This window comes from Psammomys obesus, unplaced genomic scaffold (genome assembly GCF_907164565.1).
Source record: "Psammomys obesus unplaced genomic scaffold, mPsaObe1.curated_primary_1811, whole genome shotgun sequence".
Lineage (NCBI taxonomy): Eukaryota > Metazoa > Chordata > Mammalia > Rodentia > Muridae > Psammomys > Psammomys obesus.
The window spans coordinates 17,259,988-17,280,636 of record NW_026596064.1 but is presented as its reverse complement, the minus strand read 5'-3'; the positions used below and the strand labels follow the sequence as shown (position 1 = coordinate 17,280,636).

At 41.5% G+C, this 20,649-nt stretch overlaps 2 protein-coding genes across 2 annotated transcripts in view; one reads left to right on the top strand and one right to left on the bottom strand.

Moving 5' to 3' along the window:
* The window catches only part of Igsf11 (immunoglobulin superfamily member 11), a 125,946-nt gene that overhangs the window by 38,271 nt on the left and 67,026 nt on the right, over positions 1–20,649 (bottom strand). The gene's annotated exons all lie outside the window — the stretch shown is intronic.
* On the top strand, positions 9,317–10,169 carry LOC129689785 (iron-sulfur cluster assembly 2 homolog, mitochondrial-like). The gene has a single exon (XM_055625203.1). The coding sequence runs from the start codon at positions 9,331–9,333 to the stop codon at positions 9,793–9,795; it is 465 nt and encodes a 154-aa protein (XP_055481178.1). The 5' UTR covers positions 9,317–9,330; the 3' UTR covers positions 9,796–10,169.

The following is a 20,649-nucleotide window of genomic DNA, read 5'->3' as shown; positions in this document are numbered from 1 at the left end:
GAAATGACAGGCCAGTGACTTCATGGTGTTTCTAAATGTCCTATGACGTGGGTTACATATGTGTAATAAAATATGCATGCACATATATACATAGTATACATGTGTGTATACTTTAGTATGTATGTATACCACAATGTTTGTTTATGTATAATACTAACAATCAAAACACCCGAAGGACATTAGCTGAGTCTGGTAAGTCAGTCAGTTTAAAATTCGATAGTTGTTTCATGAAAAATAACAACTTCCAATGTTTTAATTAGGATTTGATAAAAATAGCCTTCTCTGGATGCTTCCGTATCAGTATCTAGTGGCGAGTGCCATTAAACTAACTGTCTCGGCTGGGTCTGTACCGGAGAGGGGAATGTGCTTGAGGGGGGTAAAAATAAACAGATTAGACCACCACTGGGTATGTCATCCACACGCATTAGCAGAAATAAAAAGTGGAATTTAATCACCAGTGTAGGGTAAAGGGGGTGTTTTCGCTGAGTTAGTTTTAAAATAAAGTAAGTTAAAAGACAAAAAGATCTCCTCGTAACTATCCACCTTCTCAGCCTCACGGACGGAGGTGTTTATAAAGGACACTGCGTCTCTAGACAGCACGCATCTTAACTTAAACAGGGCCTCCATTGCCAAGACAAATTCCGTTCAGGGCACCCTGGAATTAGTGTTTCCGCCCCCAGTGAGCGGGTATTTACCTGAGGATTGCGTACCCTAACTCTCCAGAAATCGAGCCAGCGGCCAGACGGCAGTTGGGCGATTGCTCTCCTGCCTCACTTCCATCAACTTCAAAGTTTTAAAGGTTTCTCTGGAAGTGTTTGTTTGGGACAGTTTTACATATCACCGTTCAGTTTCCTTACAGAATTGATTATATATTCTTTTCATTTTCATGTAAAAACAAAGATTTAAGGTAAACCTTGAGTGTTGTGTATCACTTTAATATTCGTACACTAAATTGCTAAGTTTCCAACTCTAAGAATGTAAAAAGTTAGAAAACATCCTAATATCATTTACCCTGATCATTTTATAATTAAAAAAAAACAAACAAACAAAACTTGAGCCCACAAAGTAAAAGTCATCTGTCTGAAAAGCCAGTGTTGTGCCCTCATTTTCTGAACGTTATTTCCATGCTATCAGATTTCCTGCACAAAAGAAACAAATTCAGACACATGGGAGTGAATCATAAGGCCTTATTAAGGGGAGAGCTGGAATCTGTTTCTTTCTGTGTCCCACTGTAATTTACGCCACTGCTTATCTGGTTGTTCACCAACTGGGGGATAACAGGAGTAAAGAAACTGACTGAGATATCGGTCTAATGACGTCTGGAAAGTTCAGTTGTTAGAAAGCCTGGGAGTGAAATTGGAGTTGAAAATATTATGGGGAGAAATTGCAACTGGGGACTTTTACAAATACCTGTTTTTCTGTTTCATGTTCTCTCTGCTTTCTGACATACTAGGACACAGTCGCTATAAAAACTCGGCAAACGCCCCTCATCCAGGAGACCAAACATGAATGTCGGGGTCTCTGCTGTAATTTAAAATACAAGGGCTTTTAATCAGTACTCACCCTAGGTAAAGTATCTGAGTGTACCTGGCTGCAATTACTGTCAGAGTAGCTGCTGTCTAGCAATCTAGTTATACTATACAAAAGTCTTATATATAACTTTTAATTAGTAAAATGTTATGTAGTTGAATTAAATAAGTAAAAAATCATGAAATAGGAAAATGTTATACTACATGCAGACTATCAGAGCTGGTAGCATAGTCTAAATGATGTAGAGAACACAGAGTAACTTCATAAATATTTAAGAAATGGAAATTAAAATATGATCATGGTAAAATATGAAGTATTTAGATTATGTAACTAAAACTAAGTCTAAGGTCTATAGTCTATAGTACCTTATAGCCCATATCTGAGTAAGACTGACATTAGAAATTGCCACTAAATATTAGTAAAAAGTATGCCATGATGTCTGCCGCCAGCCACAAACAACTAGATGATTTCATTCTGCCCCTGCCATTGTAAATGGCTGTAAAAATGAGCAAAACACACAATGTAACCAAAGGCAGAAAAGAATAAAAAGTATCACAAGGTGAGCAGAGAAGATCTGCCCCAGCATTCTCGCCCAGGGCATGTTCCCTTCCTGGAGGAGGAAATCAGAGCAGGGCACAACAGGCTATGTGGGCAAGGACAGCAGGGGTTCCATTTCAGGGCTACTGAGATGCACAGACTTTGTGGAGTGTGTTATGAAAGAGTAGGACATGTGAAAAGGAGCTTCAGAAATCGACAGGAAGTTCCCCTTAGGTTTGACTAGAGACTGGCGCCTGGCCAAAAGACAAGACTTCATGCAGATCAATGCAGAGGAGCCAGTAGGAAGCTGTGAGCTGACTCAGTCTGTGGGTTGGTAAGTGCTGGGACTCACTGAAAATTCTAAGAGGTGAATGAGCCCCAAGCAGTCTGAGTAATGGTGTTTACAGCCCTAGAGGAAAGGCAGCCCTGAGCCTCACCATAACATGAAGTCAAACCACCAGGTTTTCACATCCTAATGCAACCTGAAACTATCAAGTTTCAAATCAATTACCTTTATATTCCAGCTAATTATCCTTCTGCTTGCATAAAATGCAGCACTCTGACATTTCAATCTGGACTCCCAGAAACAGTATCAACAAAGTCTGCATTTAATAAAGCTACAAGACACAAAAGGACAGTAAATATGACCTAAAGCAAGGGTGGTAGAAAAATCAATAAATGCCAGAGTATAGATGGCAAATGTGTTACAGCTAGCAGACAGCTACTCCACAACAGCTATTTTAAGTATGCATAAAGATTTAATGGGAAAAATGGACTTAATGAGTGAAATGACCTTTTTTTGCCTTCTTTTTTATTTTTTATTAATTACACTTTATTAATTTTGTATCCCCTCATAAGCCCCTTCTTCCTCCCCTCCCGACCCTACCCTCCCTCCCCTTTCTGCATGCATGCCCCTCCCCAAGTCCACTGATAGGGGAGGTTCTCCTCTCCTTCCATCTGAACCTAGCCTATCAGGTCTCATCAGAAGTGGCTGCATTGTCCTCTTCTGTGGCCTGGTAAGGCTGCTCCCCCCTCAGGGGGAAGTGATCAAAAAGCAGGCCAATCAGATTATGTCAGAGGCAGTCCCTCTTCCCATTACTATGTAACCCACTTGGACACTGAACTGCCATGGGCTACATCTGTGCAGGGGTTCTAGGTTATCTCCATGAATAGTCCTTGGTTGGAGTATGAGTCTCTGGGAAGTTCCCTGTGTTCAAATTTTCTTGTTCTGTTGCTCTCCTTGTGGAGTTCCTATCCTCTCCAGCTCTTACTATTTCCTACTTCTTATATAAAATTCCATTCACTCTGCCTGACAGTTGGCCATCCAGCTCAGCATCTGCTTTGATAGTCTGCAGGGCAGAGGCTTTCAGAGGCCCTCTGTGGCAGGTTCCTAGGTTGTTTCCTGTTTTCTTCTTCTTCTGATGTCCATCCTCTTTGCCTTTCAGGATGGGGATTGAGCGTTTTAGTTAGGGTCCTCTCTCTTGCTTATTTTCTTTATATGCACAGATTTTAGTGGGTTTGTCCTATGTTGTATGTCTATATGAATGAGTATATACCTTGTGTATCTTTTTGCTTCTGCGACAACTCACTCAGGATGATCCTTTCCAGGTGCCACCATTTACCTGCAAATTTCATGATTTCCTTATTTTTCATTGCTGAGTAATACTCCATTGTATAGATGTACCACAATTTCTGCATCCATTCTTCAGTTGAGGGGCATCTGGGCTGTTTCCAGCTTCTGGCTATTACAAATAAAGCTGCTACAAACATGGTTGAGCAAATGTCCTTTTTGTGTACTTGAGCTTCTTTTGGATATATGTCTAGGAGTGGTATGGCTGGATCTTGAGGAAGCGCTATTCCTATTTGTCTGAGAAAGCGCCAGATTGATTTCCAGAGTGGTTGTACAAGTTTACATTCCCACCAGCAGTGGAGAAGGGTTCCCCTTTCTCCACAACCTCTCCAGCATGTGTTGTCACTTGAGTTTTTGATCTTGGTCATTCTGATGGGTGAAATCTCAGGTTGTTTTGATTTGCAGTGAAATGACTTTTTAACAGACAGTTGTTCCCACACAAAAGGAATAAACTAGACTCTCTAGAAATAAAAAGTATGAAACCAATAATTAAATTTCCCTGCATAGGCTTCTGGGAAGCTTTGACATTGAGGAAGAAAAAAATAAAGCCAATGAACTTGAAGATAGAACAACAGAAACCACCTAAACTGGTGCACAAAGAGGGAGCAGGAGGTGGAAGAAGGGGAGGGAAAGGAGGAGAGGGAGGAGGAAGAAGAGCAGGAAAATGAGAAAAGAAGAGGAAGAGGGGAGGGGAGGGAGGAAGAAGAATAGGAGGAGGAGAAATAAAACCAGTAGAATAAGAAACAGCAACAATGGATGGATAGGATTAACATGGTAAAAATGACCATCCTACCAAAGGCAATCTACAGATTCAAAGCAATTCCCATCAAAATACCAATGCAATTCTTTACAGACCTTGAAAAAACAATTCTCAACATCATATGGAACAACAACAACAACAATAAAAACAGAATAGCTAAGACAATACTGTATAATAAAAGATCTTCTGGAGGTATTTTCATCCATGATCTCTAGCTGTAGTATAGAGCAACAGTAATAAAAACTACATGGTACTTACATATAAACAGACTGGTGGGTCAATGGAATGGAATCAAAGACCTAGAAATAAACACACAAACCTATGGACACCTAATTTTTGACACACACAAAAGACAAAACCATATGATGGAAAAATGAAGATAGATAGCATCTTCAACAAATGGGCTGGTCTAACTAGATGTCTACATGTAGAAAAATGTAAATAGAGACATACTTATCACCCTGCACAAAACTGAAGTCCAAGTGGATCAAAGACCTCAACAAAGAAACAGGCACAATAAATCTATTAGAATAAAAAATTGCTTTGATCTCATTGGTACAGGAGACAACTCCATAAACAGAACACCAACAGTGCAGGCTCTAAGATCAACAATTAATAAAGGGGAGCTCATGAAACTGAAAAGCGTCTGTAAAGCAAACGACACTGTCGTCAGAACAAAACAGCCTATTGGGAAAAGATCTTCACCAACCCTACATCTGACAAGAGGGCTAATGTTTAGAATATATAAAGACTCAAGAAATTAAACACCAAAAAAACAAATAATCCAATTGAAAAATGGGGTACAGAGCTAAACAGAATTCTCAACAGAAGAATATCGAATGGCAGAGAAACACTTAAAAAGAAATGCTCAAGAAATGCTCCTTGGTCATCGGGGAGATGCAAATTAAAACAACTCTGAGATTCCATCTTACACCCATCAGAATGGCTAACATCAAAAACTCAATTGGCAACACATGCTGGAGAGGTTGTAGAGAAAGGGAAATCCTCCTCTATTGCTGGTGGAAATGTAAACCTGTACAACTACTTTGGAAAGCAATCTGGCACTTTCTGAGAAAACTGGGAATAGTGCTACTCAAGACCCACCTAAACCACTCCTAGGCATATATCCAAAATATACTCCACCACACAATAAGCAGCTTTATTCACAGCAGCTCTACTCTAATAGCCAGAATCTAGAAACAACCTAGATGTCCTTCAAGAGAAGAATGGATACAGAAATTGTGGTATATTTACACAATGGAATACTAGTCAGCTATTAAAAACAAGGAAATCATAAAATTTGCAGGCAAATGGATGGAACTAGAAAAGACCATCCTGAGTGAGGTAACCCAGAACTAGAAAGACACTCATGGTGTATACTCACTTTTAAGCAGATATTAGACATATAACATAGGATAAACATACTAAAATCTACAGACCTAAAGAAGCTAAACAACAAGGAGGACCCTAGGGAGGACCGCTTAATTCTCATTTATAAGGCAAACAGGATAGACTTTGGAAGTGGCAGAAGAGAGGAAACAGTAATATATATACACATATATATACGTATATATATGTATATATATGTGTATATATGTATATGTATATATGAATATATATGTATATGTTATATATGTATATATATAACATATACATATATATTCATATGTATTATATGAATTACATCATATTATATATGTATATGATATTCATATGTATTCATATGTATTATATGAATTACATATTATATATGTATATATATAACATATACATACACACACACACACACACACACACACACACATTTTCCAACATCAACCATCCAGACCCAAAAGGTCTGGAAGGAGTTAGGACTGCTGTAACTTGCTGCTGTTGGGAGGGCTATTAGCTGTTTCTCGGCAGTATCCAGATACAGTGGCTTTCTGCTTTCCAAATAACTTTCAGTCACTTAGCAAAAAGTACCAAGTTCCTGCATCATGCAGTAGGTGTTGACTGCTGGCCTTGGTGAGTATTAGGAGATCCTGGACAAGTAGGTCAAATGAAGCCAAAGTCAACAGGGTGGTGCCATACCTGTGCTTCTGGAGGAATTCCGGTATGGTTAGGACCATGCCACAGAGATTCACAACAGGCAAGGCTTATGGAGACCCCTCTGGACGGGTGGAAAGATGTATATTATGTTTCTTTAAAGACAGAAGACTGCAACTGACAGGCTGCTGGAACTGGCTAAATCTGTACTGGCTAATGCCACCCAGCTATGGATCAAATGGAGCCAGGAACTGCCTTAGTATTGAGAATATGGACCGAGATAGTTGGATCAACACGTTATGATCATGGTAATCAAGCTAGGTGTGGCGGGAAACACCTGTGACCCTGGCACTGGTAAGGAGGAGGGATCAGGAATTCAAGTTCATCCTCAGCTGCATATGAACCACAAGCTTAAAGCCTGCCTGGGCTACTCAAGACCCTGTCCCAGGAAAACAAAATAAAAACAGCAATTATACTAATTGTGAAGTCTACTCAGTCTCTCAGACTTTGAGACTAAGTAGAACAGAGCTGTTAACTAGGAATACCATGCCCTCTCTAAATAGGTCTTACCCACGGTGTCAAGTCCTGATGGCTCTATCTAGGGCAGCATTAACTCATGTAATCAGGAGGGCGTGAGGGTCAACTGCAGATGCCAAGTATCTAATCTGATGCTAATTTACCGCTCACTGGGTCAGAGCTCCTGTGCTGACTGTGGGCTGCGGGGTAGTCTGGATACCATCACCGTTTAGGAGGTTTAAGCAAATGAATAATTCTAGTGGTGTAGAAAGACAAATTTATTTGTAATAGGTTAATTTCCTTTAAACTTAGTTTATTCCTAATTAAAATTTAGTTGGATTTCTATGCATTGGGTTACCTCATAAACTTTTATGCGCATCTGTAATTTGGACTTAAGCATCAATTAAGCCATGATGATACATTCCAACACAAAGTGAAGTTAATTCGGGTCTATGTTATAAGTGCTCGAAAGTTAATAAGAGCCTTTATCATTTTGTTATACAAAACCCTCTTAGTACATTTAAATTTTTAGTTGGGCATTTGGTGTATTTCCGAAATCCCAGAGGCATCTGAGATGCAACTAACGTAATATTTAAAAGCAATTTTATAGCTCTAAATACTAGTATTAGAAAATTATACAGTAAAGCAAATACAATTTTAATGCTCATTATAATCAGGAGACACAAGTAATGGATAAAGGTTTCTTAAAGTGATTCAATAGCAAGAAAGACTATCAACATAAATAAGTCTAATAAACAAACTAAGATTTCATTTTTAATATAAAGCTTTTAAAAGATAACAGACATAACTAAAGGTGCACATATTGAACATACATGTCTCAATAATACTTTATGAAGAGCGCACTTGGGCAACCAACAGATAGCTAGAAAAATAAGTTACCATAATCCTGCAAGCCTCCTGAAGAACCCTTCAAGTCACTCTCCTCTCCCAATACAGTAGCTACTATTCTGACTTTTATGATCACCCTTTTTGAACTTCAACTACATAGAACCATATTATATAGTTTTCTGTATATTGGCTGCACCTGATCAAGTTTTTATTTGTTTGCTTGCTTGTTTTGGCAAGATGTCCCCAAGTATTAATATGCCGAAGTTCATTTTATTTCTGTGTACTGTTCTGTTGAGGAATATAACCAACATATTCAGCCACTTTGTTGTTGACAGGCAGTTGAGTTACAAAGAAAACAACTTCTTAAAAAAAAAAAAGGTTTAATAATTTTTGTTTGTGTGTTGGATTTCTGGTCAGTGGTATGAAGTGGTAGAGTGCCCAGTGGGCTCTTAGGCTTCTGAACAAACTCTGAGGCAAAATACCTTTTCTCTCTAAACATGTAAATGGTTTGGAAATATATCTGAGTCCTATCAACTAGCAAATCCTTTGAAGAGAGGTGTGTGTGTGTGTATGTGTGTGTGTGGTAAAATGTAAGGAATGCTACTATACTGGATAGTTTTATGTCATCTTGACACAAGCTAAAGTCATCAGAGAGGAGGGAGGCTCAGTTGAGAAAATTCTTCTATAAGGCCCTCACCTGGGCAGCTCAGAAGAGCTGGGTTGGTGGCATGGGCAAGGAAGAGGTGGCCCTAATGGCATGAGCACAAGAGAGCTGGACCTACTCCTAGCCAGCTACAGGATTCAGGAAAGATGTCCCTGTCCCTTCCCCGCACCTTGCCTGGGCAGCACTGTGGAACTGGCCCTGGTGGCAGGAGTGTGGGTAAGTGGGCCTGACGGCATGAGAATGGGAGATACAACCCTGCCCCTCACCAGGGTAGTGCTGGAGAGCCGGCCCTGGTGGCAGGGGTGTGGGAGAGCTGGCCCCAAAGGCATGAACACCAAAAGAGCTGGTTCTGGCCCTTGTCAGCTGCCTCAGGCAAGAAAGCTTTCCATGTCCCTCACCTGGGAAAAGTGAGAGAGTTGGCCCTGGTGGCACAGGTGCAGGAGAGCTGGCAGGCTGACCATCTCAGCTACTACCCAGGCCCAGATCCAGGGCTTTGAGTTGGCCCACCCCACCATCTAACCCATCTGTGAACTGCTGGAGCACTGAAGGGGCCAGTCTACCACCAAAGCTGTGGCATCTTCGTGACACAGCAGGGTATCCTAGCATTGATGGCGTAGCAGAAGCCAGAGTCCGTGAAGCTGACCAATGAGTTCTTGCAATGAATATTTGCAAATAAAACTGTTTGAGCAAAAGGGTATATTTGTGTGACACACCATGGAATACTGCAGCTGCCAAGGCAAGATTTTGTTGTTGTTGTTGTTGTTGTTTTGGTTTGGTTTTAAATTTTTAAAATTTTAGAGGCGGAGCTTACGGAGCAAGATGGCGGCCGCCAAAACCCTGTCCCTAACTGCCGCGGCGTTCCGGGCGGTCATTCCCTGGCGCCGGGGCAGGCTCGCCGCGGCCTCTCCCGGGCTTTTGACTCGCTGGGAAGCGACGTCCTCCATTCCAGATGCTGGCGAGGGACAGATCCAACTCACAGACAGCTGCGTCCAGAGGCTTCTGGAAATCACCGAAGGGTCAGAATTCCTCAGGCTGCAAGTGGACGGAGGCGGATGCTCCGGATTCCAATACAAATTTTCAATGGATACAGCTATTAACCCCGACGACAGGGTATTTGAACAGGGCGGGGCAAGAGTGGTGGTTGATTCTGATAGCTTGGCCTTCGTGAACGGGGCCCAGGTGGACTTCAGCCAAGAACTTATCCAAAGCTCATTTCAAGTGTTGAATAACCCTCAAGCCCAGCAAGGCTGTTCCTGTGGGTCATCCTTTTCTATCAAAGTCTGACACAATGACAGACGACCCTGGGATCAGCACCAGTTGTACCATTGCAAAAAACCTGGGAATAGTAGAATCCTAGAGGTTTCTTTCTTATCGTGTCCTGTTCTTGTCTTATTTAATTTAATCCAGGAGTGCTTTATTTTACCACTATTAATTACGGAATGCGAAGCTTTGACTCTTGGCCTTAATACTCTCCCCTCCCCCTGTGCAATGTTAAGGCCAAGTCCAAATGCTGTTACCTCAACTTTAATCACTGGTTGGAGCCCAGTATAATTTGTAGTACCTCCAAGACTTCTAAATTTGGAGTTAACTTCTCTAGCCTTCTGAATTGTTTGTACATATGTGTATAGCTATGTATAAAGCATCATTATAAACTAAAAAAAAAAAAAAAAAATTTTAGTACTTGTTTTTTTTTGGGGGGGAGGTTGCAAGAGCAGAGGGTTGATATGGAGGGAGGGGAAGATAACTGGCATTGGGGTGCATGATGTGAAATTCACAAAGAATTAATTAAAAGGTTTTTTGTTTTGTTTTGTTTTTTAAGATACAGCTGTATGGTATTTTTTAAGTTAGTGAGCTGGCTATCCGCTAAATATTAGCAGGGCATCTAGGTCCTCTCCATGCCTGGTCCTTGCTTGGTGCATCAGTCTCTGTAAGGGTCCCTAGGCCCAGATATTTGGCTCTGTTGCTCTCTTTGTAGAACTCCTGTCCCTCTGGGTCTATCTACCCCCCCTTCTTTCATAAGATTCCCTGCCCTCTACCCAAAATGACATACAGAGCTAAACAGGGAATTCTTAACAGAGGAATACTGAATGGCTGAGAAGCACTTAAAGAAATGCTCAACATCCTTAGTCATCAGGAAAACGCAAATCAAAATGACTCTGAGATTCCATCTTATACCCATCAGAATGGCTAAGATCAAACTCAAGTGTCAGCACATGCTGGAGAGGATGTGAAGCAAGGGGAATGAATACTCCTCCATTGCTAGTAGGAATGCAAACTTGTATAACCACTTTGGAAATCAATCTGGCGCTTTCCCAGAAAATTGGGAACAGCTCTACCTCAAGTCCCAGCTATACCACTCCTAGGCATATACCCAAAAGATGCTCCACCATACAATAAGGACATTTGCTCAACTGTGTTCACAGTGGCTTTATTCGTAATAGCCAGAAACTGGGAACAACCCAGATGTCCTTCAACCAAAGAATGGATAAAGAAATTGTGGTACATTTACACAATGGAATACTATATACAGCTATTAAAGACAAGGAAATCATGAAATTTGCAGACAAATAGATGGATCTGGAAAAGACCATCCTGAGTGAGGTAACCCAGACCCAGGAAGACACACATGGTGTATATTCACTTATAAACTGATATTAGCCATATAATACAGGATAACCATACTACAACCCACAGACCTAAAGAAGCTAAGTAGCAATCAAGCATCCTACGGAGGATGCTTAATTCTCATTCAGAAGGGCAACTAGAATAGACACCGGAAGTGGCTGAAGAGAGGGGACAGGATGGGAGCCTACCATAGATGTCCTCTGAAAGACCCCACCCAGCAGGGGATCGAAGCAGATGCAGAACTCAAGGATCTTGAAAGGAAACAGCAAGGTAGAATTCACTTATCTACAGGAAACAAAGATCTCCAGATCTTTGTGAATACTTGAAATCACAGAGAGAAGAACCTCTGAAAACAGCATTTTTGAATCACAATAAGGCTTTCACAAGCTAATACCTTCTCAGACAACCTGGAAAGTAAGGAAAGAGGGGACCTGTGTGCTGAGGTGCTGCTCAGGAAACAGATAATCCAGAAGAGCAGAGTTTCACACAGCACAGCAGAGCCACGGGTCCTGTTTTACTGAGGAGAGCCACCTTGGTTCAAGAGGAAGTGATAAGAACTTTAAAAAGCTAAGTTAAACTTAAAAGTGCCATGAACTTTAAAGAACATTTTAAAAAAGGAAAGATGCCCTAGAAAACCTTACAAAATTACTTGTAGGGGAGGGGCTAACCTTTGCTCCCTATTCAAGCAAGGTGAATCAGGTAACACAGAACATACAAGGTACCAATGGAAAATGTCAAGCAGAATTATCTGTTAAATTACCACAAGGAAAAGAAAAAAGATTTTTCAGCATTGCAAACACACACACACACACACACACACACACACAGTTTTACAATCTTCCCTAGAGCTACTCTGGCAACATAGGGAAAAGATATTGTACTCTTGAGTTGACCAGAAGCTTGAAAAGCTAAAACAGCTGTCAGGCAATTTGCACCACTGAAAAGACATCCAGCAGCCAGACACAAAACCACACATGAATACCATTCAGAAGCAAGGAAAAGTCTCCTGAGACTTGAACAGACTCTGTAGCTATGTAAAAACCTAGGAGGCTTTTCCAGTGCCATATGTGTAGCTGACATGTTGACAGTGAACCCTGGGCCTAAGAATGTTTTTAATCCTTTTTCTTGAAGACCAGCAGTTTTTCATATATTATCTTCAATATTCTTAGGAGGTATATGGACACCAGTATTAGGGTTTTTTTTTCCCTTCATTTTGTACACTCAGAAAGTAAGTAATTAAATACCTTGCATAAAATAATTCAAGAAATTTGTCAAAGCCAAGACTCTAACCCAAACCTCGTGCTATTCATTCTTTATCCACTGTACCACAGAACCTCAAGAGGGAAGGGTTAAGCAGAGAGCAGTCAGTCCCAGGGAGATTAAAACACCTATGCACACTGTACCTCTAGAAGGGCTGCCTTCACTCTAATGTGGGAGTAAGATCTAAAAGTAATTCACCAATGAAACTGTCCATCCTTCGGCCCAACGTCTAGACTTAATTAGTTTCAGTTCGTAGAAGGAATGGATAATTGCTAAATGCAAAAGCTAGCTCAACAAAGAAAGGAAATACAAAGATTAGCTATCTAGTTATTGAGCCGGGAATAGAAAATCAGGTTTGTTCAGGCAGAATAGGTCATTCCCACGACATGTATAACACTAAGGTGGCTGCTGGTTCTTTCCAAAGTTGTGTCTGAAAGGCCACAGGCTGTCTGCACTGGGTGGCGAACGGCCTCCGGGATGCCATCTTATCCAGCCATTAACCTAAGGACCCTGACCTACTGGATCATCTCATCAACTCATGCTGCCTTTACATCAGTGGTTCTCAACCTGTGGGTCTCGACCCCTCTGGAGGTAAGCATATCAGCTATACTGTATATCAGATATTTACATTACAATTCATAACAGTAGCTAACAGTTAGCCGTCACAACCAGAACCAGAATAATTTTATGGTTGGGGGGGGCCACCACAGCATGATGAACTGCATTTAAAAATTGCAGTATTAGGAAGGCTGAGAACCACCGCTTTAGCTACATTTTAACAACAGAAACTCCTCAACTCATTATTAAATGCCTTAACGTGTGTGACTTCTAGTTGTGACACATTATTCTAGTGATTGCAAGAACTGATTGCCCCCAGGAGGTACGGCATTCTTAAGACTTCACAAGAGCAGCCTAAGGAAACAGGCATGCGACAGATCCATAATGAATGAAGAAGGTTTGGGTTTCTCAATTTATTATTTTTCTTAGTTGTTAAGAAAAATGCACACCTAAGCAAACTCACATCCCAGTCCATTTCCCCCTTGTGCATGAAAAGGACAAAGTATCTTCTCAAGCTATTGGGGAAAATCACTCTGTCTATGCTAAATTTTCTCTTCAAACTTTAAGTCATCTAATATCAAAGACCTGTAACTCATCAATAGACTAAAAAAAAAAAAAGAAAAAAAAAACTGTTCACAGATGACATAATTATCCATGTCAAATACTTCTGAACCTTTGTTGCTTGTGTTTGGTTTGTTTGGTTTTGAGACAGAGCCTCATTATACCGTCCGTTGATCTGTACTCAAAACTGTAGCTCAAACTGACCTCAAATGTGCAATTCTCCTGCCTCAGCTTCCAAAATACTAGGATAATAGATGAGTCCAACCACACTCAGGTTTCCTTTAACATCTATTAGTACAATCATTGATTCTTCTGTCTACTCATGCGATAGGTTGTATGAACTGACTTTTAAATGCTAAGTCAGCTGTACATAGCACGGATGAACCTCATTTGGTTATGGCACGTAATTCTTTTTATACATTTGGATTTTTTTTTCAATAATACTATTTGTTTTACATGGATGTTCATGAGAGACATTAGCCACTAGCTTTGTCTTCTTCTATATCTTGTCTATTTTTAGAATTAGGGTAACAATGGCTTCATAACATGACATGTTTCTGTTTCTATCTTCTGAAAGGGAATGTATGTGGTTGCTATAAATGTTTTAAATGTTTGGTGAAGTGTACTAGTGAATCCATTTGGGCCTGGCACTTTCTGTTTTGAAAAGATATTTTGTAAGTCACGTGTTTTCAGCACATGCCACTATACATGCATACAGAGGTGGTGGAGGGATGAGGAACAGGCTCAGCCGATGACAGAGGCTGAGGAGGGTTATGGTTTTCCAGCTGCAAGTAGGAGGCTCTGGAAAGCTGACAGTGTCAGTGAATTCATGTCTAAAGGCCTGAGGAACTGGGAATCATTTTGTAAATCCAAGTTTGAGGGCAGAAGGCAAGCTGTTGGAGCTCTAGCTGTGAGGAAAGGAAACAGGGAGGGAAATCCCTCCCCCTTGCACCCCTGGCCTTTTGTTCATTTAGGTCCTCAACTGTTGGAGGGCAGTCTACTAAAAGTACCAATTCAAATGCCAATCTTACCTACAAGTATTCCCATAGATACATGGAGGAGCAAAAACCAATGGAGAGATGGGGCTGGAAGGATGGCTTAGTGCTGAAGAGACCTGCTGCCCTTGCAGAGAGCCCGCATATTGGCTGGCAACCATCTGTAAGTCTCGTTTTGGAGGACCCAATACCCTCTTCTTTTTTTAACCATCATGGCCATCAGGAATGCACGTGGCATGAATATATATACATGCAGGCAAAACACTAACACACCTAGAATAAATAAATTTAAATAAGAGTACTCAAAGCTCATTCAACCTCATACATAACATTAACCATCATAGGTACTGATATTAAGTCAATCTGGTTAACAGAAATGAGCTTATTCATATTGTCTATTTCCTTTTGTATAAGTTTGGCAGACTGATTTTTTTCAGGAAATTCATCTTTTCATATTTTGTTACTAAATTTTTTAACATCAAGTCTTTCTTAGGGATGACTTATCAGAGTCAAATATCAAGTATCAGACGTTTGGCTCGAGACCACTCCTGTTCTCAGCCGCAATGTTCTCTACTCCACATTCGCTGTTCTATTTCTCTGGTCATCTATCTCTCAAGTAACACACGTCCAACATGGTTTCCCCAGTGCAATTATTGGTCCCTATTTCACCCTAGTTCTAAGAAGGGAAGTTGGAAACAGCATCTACCTATCAACACAAGCTTCCGTGGAAGGTGCTTTGTCTGCAGGCTAAATCAAGGGATTAGATATCCCTACCTGGCTTTGTTCCGACTTGAACAACAGGAAAGGCGTTAGTCACCAAACTTCCAACTTTCCTACTTTTACTGGGTTCCTCAGCCTGTTACATATCTTCAGTTTGATTCGACTTGCATCAATTACCTTTCTGGTCAGTGTGATAAAAACCCATGAAAGAAGCAACTTAAAGGAGAAAGGATTTATTCCGACTAAGGGGGTGAGAGGGTAGAGTCCATCATGGCAGGGTAGGCATGGGGGCAGGAGCAGGTTCTGACTGTGACAACAGGGGCTTGAGGTCACTTCTTATGTTACAACAGAGGTTGGGAAGCAGAGAGTAGACCAGACAGGAGATCCACCTATAATCCTCAAATCTTGCTTCTCCAGCCCAGTGATCTGCTTCTTCCCCTAGACTCCACCTAACAGTTTTGCAATCTGTACTTCCAAACAGCAAGACCAGCTGGGAACCAGTGTTCAAACACCTGGGCCTAGTGGGGGCCATTTCATATTCAAACTATAGCAGGAAACATTAACAACCTTGATAACAAAACCTGCAGGGCAATAAGTCCAAGAGGGGGCAGGAGCTCCACAAAGCCAAAAAATCTGGGCCCAGGGAAGCCTGCAGAGACTGATGCACCAACCAAGAACCATTTATGGAGAGAACCTAGACCCCTTGTTCAGACATAGCCCATGGGAAGCTCAGTCTCCATGTGGGTTCCCTAGTAAGGGGATCAGAGGCAGTCTCTGACATGAACTGGGTTGCCTGCTCTTTGATCACTTCCCCCTGGTGGTGTGGCCTTACTAGACAGAGGAAGAGGATCCAGACAGTCCTGATGGGACCTGATATGCTAGTGTCAGATAGTAGGGGAGGAAGACTTTCTCTATTAGCGGACTAGGGGAGGGGGATGGGACCAGAAGGAGATCATGGAGAGTGCTACAACCAGGATACAAAGTGAATAAATTGTAAATAATAATAATAATAATAATAATAATATTTTTTTTAAAAGCTGCAGGCGCCTACCTCCTAAACTCAGGAGTACCAACACAGAAATCTCAGAACTATTCATGATCCTTATACTTCAGTCACTCACAGACCATCTCTTTTCTTATTTCTCAGAATTGTTAATACTAATTCAATTTTCTCCATGACATTTCATAGGAAGAGGGGAATGTTCACAACTACACTGAGGGAAAGGTTAAAGTTCACAATGAACCTTGCTACTAATGAGCATCATTACCATTCCTTTGTGAAGAGCGGGAGTAAATGAGAGCCCGCAAATGCAGGAATAAAACGGAGAGCATGGTGACAGCCATCAGTGCTTTTTGCCTGATGCTTACTGGCACTCAGGCGAAGGAGGGCAGGGCGAGGGGAATTGCAGGCATTTTCACAATGAGCATCGCCTCTTGAATTTTCCCCTTCTTTACTTTCTCACATTGCACTCAAAGATGGCTTACCTGAAGACTGTGGCTAGGAATCTCCTCAGTTTCATTCAACCCCAACTTTCTCTAGGCAGTGGAATAAGCAAGGGTGGCAAAGTGATGCATGCGTGTTCATTACGGTAACTCTGGATGTCTAAACATTTGATAGTTATCTATGTTTCCGATGCAGGAACGAATTCAAAGCTGAAGCACACTGGACTTTACTGCAGCAAGTAAAGGGCCGAGACGGTGGCAAGGTCAGCCTGTAACAGGAAGGACTAATCTGGGTATTTCCAAATAGATGTTCTCCAACATTTAATTATCACCAAAGGCATTATTGCAATAATAAAATGAAACAGGAGTGAAGAGGAACAGAGGACAGTTATTAAGGGCACATTCTGTCCCCAGCACTGAGTTAAACATCCCAGGGAACGCAAAAGCAGCAAAGGAGGGTCTCTGCTTTCAAATGAGAGGTGATACAAATTGCTGTTATTTATTTATGGGTGTGTTTGTGTGTGCACATATACACGTGTGTGTGAGTGTGTGGGCACATGTCCCACAGTACACACGTGGCAGGCAGAGAACAAGGTAAAGGAGCTGGTCCTCTTCTTTCTACCATGTCCTAACTCAGGGCATTGGGCTTGAGACAGCTGCCTTCATCTGCTGAGCCAGCCTGCCAGCTAAGAGGTCATCTTATTTAATAATTCCAAGGGGCAACTCTCCCTCTTTTTGCTCTACAGAAATTTTACCTGCTTTTAATTCAACAGACTCAAGGCATCTACCAGATATTTGTAGGAAGAAAATACGATTTTGCTAATACCAAAGTTGGAAGAACATGATTCTCTAGATGTTAAGGATACTATCGGAGGTACTATTTGGAAAGGAGCACTAATAGGGACCCCTCCCATAAAGAGACTTTTCTTTAAGCAAGGAGTCAACGATGGTGTTCCTCCCAATGAAAGTTGTAATTCTCTGATTAGAAAAGATGGGCGTTCATGATAGGATGCTCAAGTCCAACTACATATGTTACTGGGAGTCAGAAAGGAAGGAGCTTGACACGCTTGGGTCAAAGGAAAAACTGCAGGTTGGGGAAGACCTGGGAAGCCAAGGAGAATGATAATTAAACGTCAAGGACAAACAAGCACACTCCTAGCAGAGGAGCCAGCAATGAATGCCCAGGGAGAGAACATCCACGCTGCAGGCCACAGGTCAGCGACAGGTGTCTCCATCAATACCCACTTTAATTCTTCAGCCAGGGTCTCTTATTGAACCTGAAGCCTGCTGCTTCTACCGCTATGGCTGGTCAACAAGACCCCAGGACCTGCCTGCCTCTGCTTCTCCAGCACTGGGAACAGACCTGTTCTGCCACACCTGGCATCCTACGAGGGTGCTTGGGATCAAATTGAAGGTCCTCACGCTTGGGCAGAAAACACTGTACCCACTGAGTCATTTGCCAAGCCCTGAGGTTGTCTTAAGAAATGAACAATTGTAGGATATAAAGACTAATCACAGATAATATATCTCAGTTCTTAGTCAAAGTGACTAAAGGATCACTGAAATAAAAAAGAACATAGAAAACACTCCTGCTTTCTGTCCCAATAAGTCTACTCCAAGTAATTTATCCCAAGAAAACTCTCAAATAATCAGGATTACAAAGAAAAAATATACACACATAGCATTATTTAAGATGAAAAATTTTAGATAACCTAACAACAACAGGACTCCCATCCAACTGCTAATCTATGTGAACCATGCTTACTTCCAAGGCCAGGCTGGATCACAGGGAGCCCAGACGATCACAGAAGTGGTGCTGGTGACCAAATTAATATTAGACATCAAATAAGATTTTCTTCTGTCGTCAAAAATTAGCGACTAAAAAAAAAAAAATCCACTGGTCTCAGTTCTGAATAACTGCTATATTAGTTACCATTTAAGTTATTTTACATGTAAATGGTACATGGGCACGTTTTCATTACTGTCCCCTTGATAAACACTAAATTTCACATGAAGTTTATTTTTGAAAGATGGCATTTGCTGTGTGTAACTATGTGGCCTGGCCCCTGACACGTGCTCACTGGAAAGGGCTGAGCCCACTTCAGGTGAGAGTCCTTCCTGTTTCTAATCTGTGTACACACTCCTGGCTTCAACTCTGTCCTTAAACTACACATCACATTACACTTCACTCTTTCAGAAGTGTGTTCCCATGAACCTTCCCACCCCCAGCTCTTGACACCATGTATTTAAGTTTTCATTTATATATCATAATATGGATATTTATTTTCTTCCTGACATTATATTTTGATGTGAAAACATTCTCTGTTTTTTTTTTAACATTATTGCTTTATAACTTGACTATTAGTGAAAACAACTGCAGAAAGTAAAGAAAAGCATTACAATAACTTCTCCTGGACAGCCACGTTAGATCACGTGTTTAGCCTTAGAACACAGAGGTGGACACACTAGGACCTCTATGAACAATGAGGGTAACTTGGTCTATACAATGAGTTCTATATTAGCCTGGACTACATAGTAAAACTCTGTCTCAATAATCAAACGCTCTCAAGTACTCTGCGTAGAATACTGGTGGGACCATTTATTACAGCAGGACACATAGGTAAAAGAATACACAAAGGAAATGACTTTGGGGTTTAATGCAGACACTCAATTAGAGGTTCTACAGGCACACACATAAAACCTTCCAGCAAGTAACCAGAAACTCAAGTAAACAAGGTCTGGAAGTCATAAGAGCATAAGCCACTGAGATCTGGAGCTGTACACGAGATAAGTGTGAACAGCCAGGGCTATGTGCGCACACCCACACTAGGCGGAGAGAGGGGAGATGGACAACGAGATAAGGGAGAGATGACTGGACAGATAAAACAAGTATCTAGAGAAAAAGAGATACTGAAAAGGGAGGATTGCAAACATAAAAAATTACAAGAACAACTGGTGTGTCAGGAAGCCTGAAAGCTAGCCCTCAAAGGGTTTCTTAAGCAGGTCTTTGACCTATAGGGCTGCATTACTGATGGTCCAGTGCCTCTGCAAGGTCACCCTGGTGGAGATCCCTGGGCTTGGTGACCATGAGAATGTGGTCCCTGAAGCACAGACATCAGCAGCACGATGGGTACCTGCTTCCAAGGACCCCACCACACACTGAAATTAGAATGTGATGAGGTAAAACTCCAGGATGACTACGTGTCTTCAATAAGCTCCCAGACATGGCTTACACACACACTAAAACCTAAGAACTTCCAAAGGACTCTATGCTCCTCAACATCTAACTCCCTGTTCTTCAGTGAACAGTCACTCTGAAAATAGGACAGCATGAGTCCCTCGGTCTCCCCAGAACGCAGAGATCACTCAATCTGCTCCAAAGGTCAGGCAGAGATGGCAGCTCCCACTGGCTCGTTCTGATCGTACAGTACCTTCATTCTGCTGAGGAGCTGCAGCTCTGGGACATGCTATACTCACAGATAAACAGGAGACTCATGGGCATGGGCAGTGGGCCAGGTACACGGTGTAAAATGAGGATAAAATAGAAAGCACTGAAACAGGCGTGCATCGCCGAAAAGCACTAAGTTACAGTGAGCAGACACATTCTAAAAAGTCTGGGTTTTGTCTTCCTTTTGTCTGGAATAAACCTTACGTTTGTATTTACCTATATATAAAAAGAGGGTGTCAATGTTTTATAGGGAGACAGAGAATCAATGGTTTCTCCTTGGGGAGGCAGCAGTTTTAATTAACACCCCCTAATTGATATTGACTGTAATCGACTGATGACGGTCATATGGTGGACACTGCTGAACTCAATGGGAAGCCTCCCTATGAACACAACCATGCAGAGAGGCCTTTTGTTCAGACTGGCCTCTGTCAAGGCAAGGCTCTTTAACTCTTAAAATACTGAAGCCAGAAAGATCCTTGGAATGTCAACTATTTAGGCCTTCTGTAGGATTTTCTGAAGACATGACAA

Excerpts from the sequence above, each read along its gene's own strand:
- LOC129689785 (XM_055625203.1), top strand. The coding sequence starts at position 9,331 with ATGGCGGCCGCCAAAACCCTGTCCCTAACTGCCGCGGCGTTCCGGGCG.